Here is a 10,402-nt window from a genome sequence, read left to right on the forward strand (position 1 = left end):
CAGTGAGCCGAGATCAAGCCACTGTACTCCAACCTGAGCGACAGAGCAAGACTCTCTCAAAAACAACCAAACCAAAAAATAATAGTTCTAATCTTTTAGTAGTATTATGTGCCAGATGTTGTTGTAAGCATTTTACATCTGTTAGTAACTCATCTAATTGTTACAATAACCCTTTTGAGCTCAGTACCATTACTATTCCTATTACACAGATGAAGAAGTTAAGTATAGAGAGGTTAAGAAACTTGACTTTTCAAGGTCAGATAACTCGTTTGTTGGCGGGGATGAAATTTGAACCCAGGCATTCTGGTTCCAAAGATTGTTCTTAGCAATTTCACTCTTTTTAGGTAGGAACATTTTCTTCAAAAAGTCACATCATAAATTTATTCATTCAATTTAATCATTCACTTTTATATTTTTAGCATGTAATAAAGTGCCTGTCTATATAGTAGGCAAAAAATAAAGTTGCATTTTACAACTGAAAAGAAAGAAACTAGTTTTGTTCTATTGATTTAAGTTTTTCGTGGTTCTGCATTATCTGAAAACGTTTAGTGAATTGAATGTTGACTTCAGTTGGGTATTTTCATAGGCCTTTTTTTTCATATTTGATAAGTACATCAAATTGACATCATTTAGCTTTGAAAAAATAAAGGTTAATTGCTATCTTCAAATATATGAAAAGCTTTTATGAAAAGACTTGCAGAGATGATATAAAGCATTGGATTGTTATATCAAGGCAGAGCATTTTAGCTAATCCTAGAATTAGCTAAATTTCATGAGTTAGAGTCTCTTTGTTCAGGGACTCAAGACAGTAACAGCGGACTTTTCTGGGAGGCTGAGACTGATGGCAAGGAACTAGACCAGATGACGTCCTGAGGTCTAGTCCTGTGCTGGTCCCCCCATTTCCTTTTATTTCAATAACTTCTCTTAAATTTGAGAATAAAAGTGTTGAAGTAATAAACACAGTCAAGGAATTCTGTTGCTGTATTTGTGGAAGATGATTTAAGAGTAGCAGATTAGAATATTGACAGAGAAGATTTGGGATAATAGCAGCAATAGCACCTGAAATGAGAACTGCAGTTGAGTCTCATAAGACTATGCATGTGCATGTGAAATGTGAAAGCCTTGGTAAACTGTAGAGTACTAAAAGACGGTCAGATTATAACCTTTCCTGCGAACTTACTCAGAATATGCCTTGACACATTTAAAATATGAATTTGAGGCTGAGCACTGTGGCTCACAGTGTAATCTCAGGTTTGGGCAGCTGAGGCCAGAGGATTGCTTCAGATAAGGAGTTTGAAGCTGCAGTGGGCTGTGAACACACCAGTGCACTCCTGCCTGGGTGACCGAGCAAGTCCCTGTCTAAATAGATAAATAAATAAAATGTGAATGGAAGTAAGAATACTGGGTAAGAGAAGTATAGTGGTGGAGTGGTATTTTGAATATATGTGCACGTATGTTTTTATTTCACCATAGAAAAGGTTTGGGATGCCTTCATTGTCACCTTACGTTTGAGACAAAGTGAAACTGGCTAACATTATAGAAGCATTGTAAGGGAAGTACTGAAAACTGTTGCTAACAAAATGAAATTTTTGTCTTAGTATTTTACATGTCCAACTAATACATCTAAATCCTTCCTCTATAGGTAAAATTGTCTTTTTATTCTTTCTTAGTGCATTTTGGGCTGCTATAACAAAATACCTTAGTTGAGTAGTTTATACATGATAGAAATATAGTGCTTACAGTTCTGGAAGCTGGGAAGTCTAAGATCAAGGTGCCAGCCAGTAGATTTGGTGTCTGATGGGGGCTCATTCCTCATTTATGGCACCTTCTGTGTGTCCTCATGTGGTGGGACAACAGACTCCCTCAAGCTTCTGTAATGATACTGACTGCATTCATGTGGTCAGAGCCCTCATCACCTGATCATGTCCCAAAGGCCCCACCTCTTAATACTATAGCACTGCAGATTAGGTGTCAACATAGGAATTTTGGGAGTACACAAACATTTAGACCATAGAGCTGATAAGCTTTTTTTTTTTGTGAGGTGAAATTATGTCGTATACAATTTTTTTCTTTCATCAGCTGAATTTTTCCTTTAGTGTCACAGTGAGCTTATGGGATATGTGGAGCATACATCTCATCTCATAGCTGAAATGCATATGTCTGTTGGTCTTCAACAACATTTCCATTTTCTTATGTTACATATGAGTGTTATATTTGCTTGTTTGTTTTCATATATAGAACCTGAATTTGAAACTAGCCTACTACATGCTCTGTTCATCAGGTGTCTACAGAAATCTGAACCAATGGAGTCTGCTTCTGTGGGTCTTGAAGAGTCATTTTTAAGAATTTATAGACATGGAGTATCTTGACTCTTGTACATTTTTGCTTCTCTCCTGACCTTATTTATCAAGTGATACATTTTTGTATACCTTTTAATAGTCCTAGATTAAAGGTATATGGGTTTGAGGAGGATTCAGTGTTGTTAAAACATTTTGTAAGGTACTATGTAGCCATAAAGCTCAACGTTTTTGATATCCTTCAGCATAAGAATTTAACAATCAACCCAAAATAGAGAGACATGAATATTTGTGGTCTTGATTAGTTAGAAAATTGCTGTACTTTTTGGGGGGTTTTTAGTTACTTAGGAGAAATATTTTAAAACTCCGTGTGTGTGTATTCTTTACTTGGGTGTAGTCCTGATTGTGAAAGGGGGATGACTTCGTTATGTATTTTTTGTGACTAAACTTTAATTTTTAATTGGTCCTTCTGTATCTTAATCTGTTCTTCTCCAGATCACTGGCTTTATGAGTTTTCAGAACAGTAAGTAAGGGTATGAAAACTTACAGTAACTAAAGCAATGTTCATGGAGAAATTATTTTTACACAGGTTTTCTCGTCTTTACAAGATGCTTGAAAAACCAAGAGGATATGAAGATCTGTCTCTGGAGAAACAAAAATGCAGGCATACTCAGCCAGAAATCTGAGTTTTGTGAGACTTGGTAATACAGAGATGGACAATCATACTGGGGTAAAAAACCCTGCTGAAGAGAGGACAGTGACCACAGAACTCAGTGTACCAAACATGCATACAAAGGACACACAGGGATTTTGAAAATGCTGCATATCCCTTAACAGTCATCTACATAGGTAATACTGATAAACATTTTGTATTCAGATGCCAAAGTTAACTGATTTCAAAGTTGATTTACTTTTTATTAAGTTCTCCAGAGCTGCACAACTAGTTATGTTTTGATTTGTTTTGTTTTTCAGTTTGGGGGTCTCTTTGTTTTCCCCAACATAATGTTTCTGCATTCATCTGTTCTTAAATTGAAAAACATATAATTTACTTCTTATAAATTAAAGTGTTAAATGTGAAACCAAGAAATGTAATCAAGCAGTAAAAACATTCTCTGAATGTAGACCATGATCTCAAGTTCTTCCATTTTTTTCCCCCAAGAGTGGAAAATAGACTTCTACATAGGAAAGCTAAAATATGTTAATATTTTTAAATTAAAGGTTTAATATCAGAATGCAGTCCAAAGAGCAAATCACATTACATAATTACATTTTAATTAAATATAGAATATTCTGCTGAATTGCAATTTATTAAATATTCTTATCCTCTTAAATAAAACTGCTCAGCAGTTAATCAGCAGTGAATCATCTTGCAGCTATGCAACTTAAAAAAATTACAGATTACCAATTTTAAGTGCTGCCAGCTAAAATAACTGTTTTAACGGGTATCTTTTGTTTGTTCTTTTCATGTAATTATTTTATTGTGCTTTGCATCTCCAGGCAGTTCTCTCAAATTTGGGTAAAATGTTCAGCAGGCTATAAACTTAAGAAAAGGGTAAAATAAAATTTTCTGGAGTGAAACTTGGAATAATTTGAGGGAGATTTTATATACCTTAAAAAATTGTAATTTAATTGGGATGCCAGATTTATAACAATTTGCATCTTTAATTTTCCAGATAATCTGGAGGTTAGCATTTGATAAATGATTTTTTTAAAGTAGATATGAAGATTTTGTTAATTTATAATTTATTCATTTGTTATTACTGTAATTGAAAATGTTATAGACACTTTTAAATTCAGTTTGTATAGAAATAAATGTGTTAAACAAAATTATGTTAATAAATATTCCCACATAATACATCTGAATGGTTAAAAATACTGGAAGAGTTGTCAGGGCTACAATAGTGAATGTCTTTTTTTTTTTTAATATCAAAAATATCGATAAGTAGGTTTTGTGTTTTCAACATAGGGAAAATGTTATCAGTGACTAGGTGGTGCACTTTACTTGGTGTAATTGAAAGTTGCACAGTAAGTACTGTTTCCTTGTTTTAATCTTTCTTTACTCCTAATGTATTTAAGAATTTGCTGTTTTATTTAACGCTGCTACTGTTAATCTTCTCTAAATTTTTTCCCCTACTTTCTTGCTTCTGTTTCACATTTTTTAAAAGGGCAAGTACAGGAGCAACTGCTGCTACCCAGAAAGATTTGTGTATTATAAATAATTAAAAGAGTTTTTAATTGCTTTCTGTATGATTCCAGATCAGATAACATTTTCCCTGAAGTTATGCTGTGAAATGCCTTTTGTTATGCTGCAATTGCTAAAGGAATCCAAAACCTCCATTTTGACAGCTGAAGGCACAGTTTAATAGGTGCTTTTTAACTAGTTATGGAAAATATTCGTCCCTTAACGAAACAATTCTTTTTCTGATTTTTTTCTGTTACCATGAAGTCTTAATTTGAATTAATTTTATTTCATGTTTTCGATTTTGTAAGCTTTCATACCCTCCTGCCCAGCCTCCTCAAGTAAAACCTCTTAGAATGTGAATAATTGATTCATTTCCTATTACTGGTATACTGTTGTGATGAGAATTGTTTTGTTGTCTTCCATTCTTAAACGAAGAGATTTATTACAGCTGTGAGAATTAACTATATTCTCCTGGAAGTTGATTTTGTGATAGGTTAATGCAAAAGTCATTGCAAAAACTGCCATCACTTTTGCACCAATTTAATAGTTCCCTTGTTTACTTTTTAACCTATATTGGCTTAAATTCACTTTTTAGCCCCTCTTTGTCATAAGGTTCTGTGCTGCATTTGCTACAATAGAAGCTCCTATGGTTTTAAAGACAGTTCAGTGTTTGTCAGTGTCAAGTGCTACTTGATTATTATATTTTTCTGGAACAGTATTCACTTAAATCTGTTTATAGCAATCCCTTTTTTGACAAAATTTACAAAGTTGACATTTTTACTTTAAATTCAATCTCTATCAGTGACTTCCTAAAAAGAACAACTTAGAAATTGAGGGAAAAAAATGTTTTTAAAGCCCAAATGTTCCAGTTTTTATTCAAAATCAAAGTCGTTATTCTGGAAAATACAAGTAATATTCTATATAATGTCACTTAAAATATTTGTAAATTTATTACGCAAACACTGAATAGTATAAGTAAGGTATAAAATCACAATAGATATTTAAATACTAAGCTGAAACTACTGACAACTAATTATTATGAGGGACACAATAAAGATTGAAAGCCTAGGTTATCAAGTTGGTTTTAGCTTTCTAGAATCTTTGTAAATACTCATGTTCAAATAAGATCACACATGCATATGTAGAAAGCAATATATTCTGAAAGTTCACTTTAGTGCCACTGTTTGTCCATAATGGATTTATTGCCAATTTTGAATCCTCACCTTACTTTGATCTGGCTTTTTTTTTTTTTTTCCTTGCCAGAATGTTTAGGAGAAAGTAAAATTATTCTGTTTTACTTTGGCTTTTTGCCAGAGATACAGACTAAGCATAGTCTTAATATGTGTTTTTCAGATCTGGTTACAAGACGTATTATAGATTGTGTTTTAAGAGCAATGTTGTAATTGAAATATAAATAACAGCATAACTTTTTTTGTGTTAGTAAGAACAACATTAAAAAGGTTATGTTACACAATATGCAGGTTTTGGTTTCTTAGTGCAACTCTTATATTTCTTTTAAATGTTACGTAGTTATTTCAGTTTTCACTCTAGCTACTTTACTAAAGTGTAGCCCCCAAATAGCCTCAGCATATCTGCCATATGTATTTCAAAGATTACAGTCTGAATGAGTTAATGAAAATGGCAAGTTCCTTTTCAAAGTTTCTTTGACTCACAGCCATATTGCTAAGTTTGGGTATAGAGAAGTTAAAAACAGTCACTTAAATTAGTATCTTATAGCAAGATATACTGATATTGTTTTAAATGAAAAAGACTGTAAATTCATTGTAAATATTACCTAATATAAGAGTGGAAGAGGGGAATTTAAAAAAAAATAAGCTATATTTGAACAAAGCATGAAACTCTTGTTTTAAAATTTAAGAATAATTGAATTTACCATCTAATTGACATCTGTACTGTGCATTGATAGTAATATCCAAATCATCTTTTTCTTTCACTGAGGAAGTTCTCATATAAATCAAATTGCTGAGAACTATATAAAACTACATAGAGGTAAATGGTGCTTATTAAATATGAGTATAGTTTGTTACTTGCTGGAAGTCTTCTAGTTCATTTGGACCATTTTCTAACAATTTTGATTGATCCTGAGGTGAACTCAGTATCTATTGGCAATGAATGGTTAAATGCGAAGTGCCCTTGTTCAGTGTCCCTTGTTCTTGTACAGGTATTTTCTTAGTTAAAAAAAAAAAAAAAAAGGCCGGGCGCGGTGGCTCAAGCCTGTAATCCCAGCACTTTGGGAGGCCGAGACGGGCGGATCACGAGGTCAGGAGATCGAGACCATCCTGGTTAACACGGTGAAACCCCGTCTCTACTAAAAAATACAAAAAACTAGCCGGGCGAGGTGGCGGGTGCCTGTAGTCCCAGCTACTCGGAGGCTGAGGCAGGAGAATGGCGTAAACCCGGGAGGCAGAGCTTGCAGTGAGCTGAGATCTGGCCACTGCACTCCAGCCTGGGCGACAGAGCGAAACTCCGTCTCAAAAAAAAAAAAAAAAAAAAAAATTCTAGCATGCCAACATTTGTCTTTGGCCTATTCCCTTTTTTCTAAAGTGTGTAACTTCTGATTTTTTCTTTGCTGTGTTGTGAATAACAGTAGTTAAATTCTCTGTTTTACTATCTACTTTTCTTTTCTCCCCAGATCTTTTCATTCTAAAACTAAATTGCTTGGTTTTCTTCAGAGGAAATCGCTACATGGTGTACTCATAGTGATTCATATTCAAGAATAGCTGATAAACCTTTCTAGGTAATAACTTATCCGAACAATACTTTGAGTATCATATTTTGTGAATGCCTTGCTTAAGCTAGGAAACTGAATATTCTTTTTAAATCATAGAATTCCTGTATTAAATGTGAAGCACACAGTCTCCAAGGTCACCTGATTCTCTGTGGAAAATAAAAGGCACTGAAGGAAACCAGATATGTTAATATTTAGTTTTAGTTGAAAATGCAACATTACTGTACTTAGAGCGGGGGTTGGTTTATTTTTAGATATTTAAGCTATCATTAATTTTAGACCAATGGCTAAAAATAAGAGCGGTTTTTGGTTGCTCATTTATGGAGAGACAAAGAACAGCATGGCATAAACTTACATCCCAGAAATAAATGAAAAAATTTAAGTGATAAAATTGTGTTTTCTATGAACCAGCGTTGTATATGAACCAACATTGTGTTTCTTAGCTCTGACCTGAACAATGAGGTACCTGTCAGGACCCCTAGTCTTGGCACTAGAAATGACAGAGTTCTCCTATTACTAAATTCTAATGCCTTCCTTTTCCGACTTAGTAGGTTGAAATTGGTAGGCACTAATGATTTATGTTTGATAAAGTTCTGCTTGTATCCTGTTACTGGTAATTCTGGTACCAAAATCTCAAAAGGTTTGATTATTAGTAGCATTTTGAGTACCTGTGTTCATATAATACAGTTAGCAGACCCTTATAGAGGTCAAAAGAGATTTTGGAATTTGGTGATATTTATTGGTCTTTATAACACTAGCCTATTACATTTTCTTTCTTTATAATAACTGTTTATGTGAGTTTCATTGAAAATCGTGGCTCTATTGCTTTATTCATGGTTTCCACAACTCTTTCTGTACCACCTTAATTTTCTCTCTTAGGTATTTTCCTGTTAAATAAGATATCAAAAGCATCAATCACAAGACAGAGAAAATGTATTAGGAACAACTTGTATTAGTATATTCTAAACTGAAATGAAAAAGCTCATTATTCCTATTTTAATAAATAAAGCTCCCAAATGATCTTGCTAAATTATCCCATTATTTAGAAGTAGAAAATAAGAGAGGAGTGCTTTCATGGAAATTTGTCATACTCTCCCTTCTATCTAGAAGTTGACAATAAATTGCAATAAAACTAAGAAATAGCTGTATGCTGAAAAATACCATGAATTAATGTTATGGCTTCTTTATTTTTGTATATCCATTCCCACAAATTGAATTTAAAATTATTAATGAAAATTCTATAATAAGTAATAATGCGTGTATTAGTACTGGGCAAAGAAGTCTTTCTTTGTTACATTAACCATTAGTAAAAGATGTACGTTGACATTTCTGATGTAAAACCTATATGTAAATGTTGTAATTGAAATATGATTGGACAACTGTTAAGTTTTGGGGAGGGAAGCAGATGCCGGCGTTCTCTGCTGAAAAGACAAGATGGCACTTGACAGACCACAGCAGATGGAGCCAGAAGAGGAAAAGGCAGGCAGTGGACTCTGCCAGTATTATCTGTTCAAGATTGAAGAACTCCAGGGTCAACTGCAATATAAATTGGATGGGGGAAAGCCACAAGGAGCAGTTCTGAACTCCAGGTGCATATGCAAGCTGATTTTGAATAAGACCCCAAACCTTTGGAGGCGGCAGGTGCACAGGAATGAACTAAATGCTAAAGTGTGCCGATTGCAGGAGGAGCTGCAGCTGCTGCAGGAACAGGACTCCTATGTCGGGGAAGTAGTCCAGGCCATGGATAAGAAGAAAGTGTTGGTCAAGGTGCATCCCAAGAACAAGTTTGTCGTAGATGTGGACAAAAATGTCAGCATCAGTGACATGACGCCCAGTTCCCTGGTGGTTCTAAGAAATGACAGCTACACTTTGTACAAGATCCTACCCAACAAGGTGGACTCATTGGTGTCACTGATGATGGTGAAGAAAGCGCCAGATTCGACTTATAAATTGATTGGTAGACTGGATAGGCAGATCAAGGAGATCAAAGAAGTGATCGACCTGCCTGCTAAGCATCCCCAGCTCTTCAAAGTACTGGGCATTGCACAGCCCAAGGGAGTGCTGCTTGGAAGACACTGTTGGCCTGGGCTCTGGCTTATCATAGGGACTGTACCTTTATTCATGTCTCTGGCTCTGAATTGGTACAGAAATTGGGGAATTTCTGTGATGGCAGAGAAAATGCTCATCTGTCATCTTCACGGATGAAATCGACTCGATTGGCACCTCCCAGCTGGTAGGGGTTGCTGGAGGGACCAGTGAAGTGCAGCAGACGATGCTTCGAAGATGGCTTTGAGGCTACCAAGAGTATCAGTTTATCACGGCTACTAATACGATTGATATCCTGGACTCGGCACTGCTTTGCCCAGGGCACATTGACAGAAGAATTGAGTTCCCACCCCGCAATGAGGAGGCCTGACTGGACACTTTCGACTCTTTCAAGATTCATTCTCAGAAATCAACCTGACCCAGGGGATCAACCTGAGAAAAATTGCTGAGCATATGTCAGGAGCATCGGGCTGAAGTGAAGGGCGTGTGCACAGAAACCGGCCTGTATGCTCTGAGTTAACAGTGAGTCCATGTCACTCAGAAGGACTTTGAGATAGTACAAAGTCCTATCTCATGCCAAAGGACAGTGAGGAAAAACATGTCCATCAAGAAACTATGGAATTGAGTGGACATCCTTTGTGTGTATCCCTACAATAAAACTCAGTGGAACAAGAAAAAAAAAGAAAAAGTTTTGGGGAGGGATGATCTGCTAGTGTATAATCAATAACTTTTAAAATTTAGCTTGTATTTAGTAACATTTCATTATGTTTTGAAAAAAAGTAAAAAATCTTTTGAAGCACAATTTTCATGATGTAAAAGATACTGAGTTTCCTAGTGTAAGAACATGAGTTCTGGAAACAGTCTTAGGGACACTGGGCAAGATAGAGCACCCCTCCCCCCTCACCGCCAACCAACTTTGTTTGTAAAAAGAGAGAATGCTGCCTTCATCAGGGTTGGTGTGAGAATTAATTAGAAAAGTACATGTATGTAAGCACCAGACACATAGTAAGCACTTAATAATGTTAGTGGCTAGTATAAACAAACATATTTGTGCCCACTTATGAATAATTTTAGTATTCTCTCCAGTCATGAGGTGTAGTAGTAATACCTAAGACCTTAACTGAAGTG

The 10,402-nt window shown here is 35.2% G+C and overlaps 1 protein-coding gene and 1 pseudogene across 3 annotated transcripts in view; both read left to right on the forward strand.

Annotated features, from left to right (window-relative positions):
• ZNRF2 (zinc and ring finger 2) overlaps positions 1–6,528 on the forward strand; it is a 90,326-nt gene extending 83,798 nt beyond the window's left edge. For both annotated transcript variants that reach the window (XM_030922093.1, XM_030922092.1), the window contains one exon: positions 2,887–6,528. Coding sequence is in view for 1 of the 2 variants with exons in the window: in XM_030922092.1 (XP_030777952.1) it covers positions 2,887–2,983 (97 nt within the window). In the remaining variant the exon portion in view is untranslated. The remainder of the gene's footprint in view (positions 1–2,886) is intronic.
• Positions 6,529–6,895: 367 nt separating this feature from the next.
• On the forward strand, positions 6,896–10,076 carry LOC104668450 (annotated as a pseudogene). The gene has a single exon (XR_004054669.1). The product of XR_004054669.1 is annotated as a 26S proteasome regulatory subunit 8 pseudogene (transcript).
• Positions 10,077–10,402: the final 326 nt, after the last annotated feature.

The sequence above is a fragment of the Rhinopithecus roxellana genome, chromosome 18, assembly GCF_007565055.1.
Source record: "Rhinopithecus roxellana isolate Shanxi Qingling chromosome 18, ASM756505v1, whole genome shotgun sequence".
NCBI classification, from domain to species: Eukaryota; Metazoa; Chordata; class Mammalia; order Primates; family Cercopithecidae; genus Rhinopithecus; species Rhinopithecus roxellana.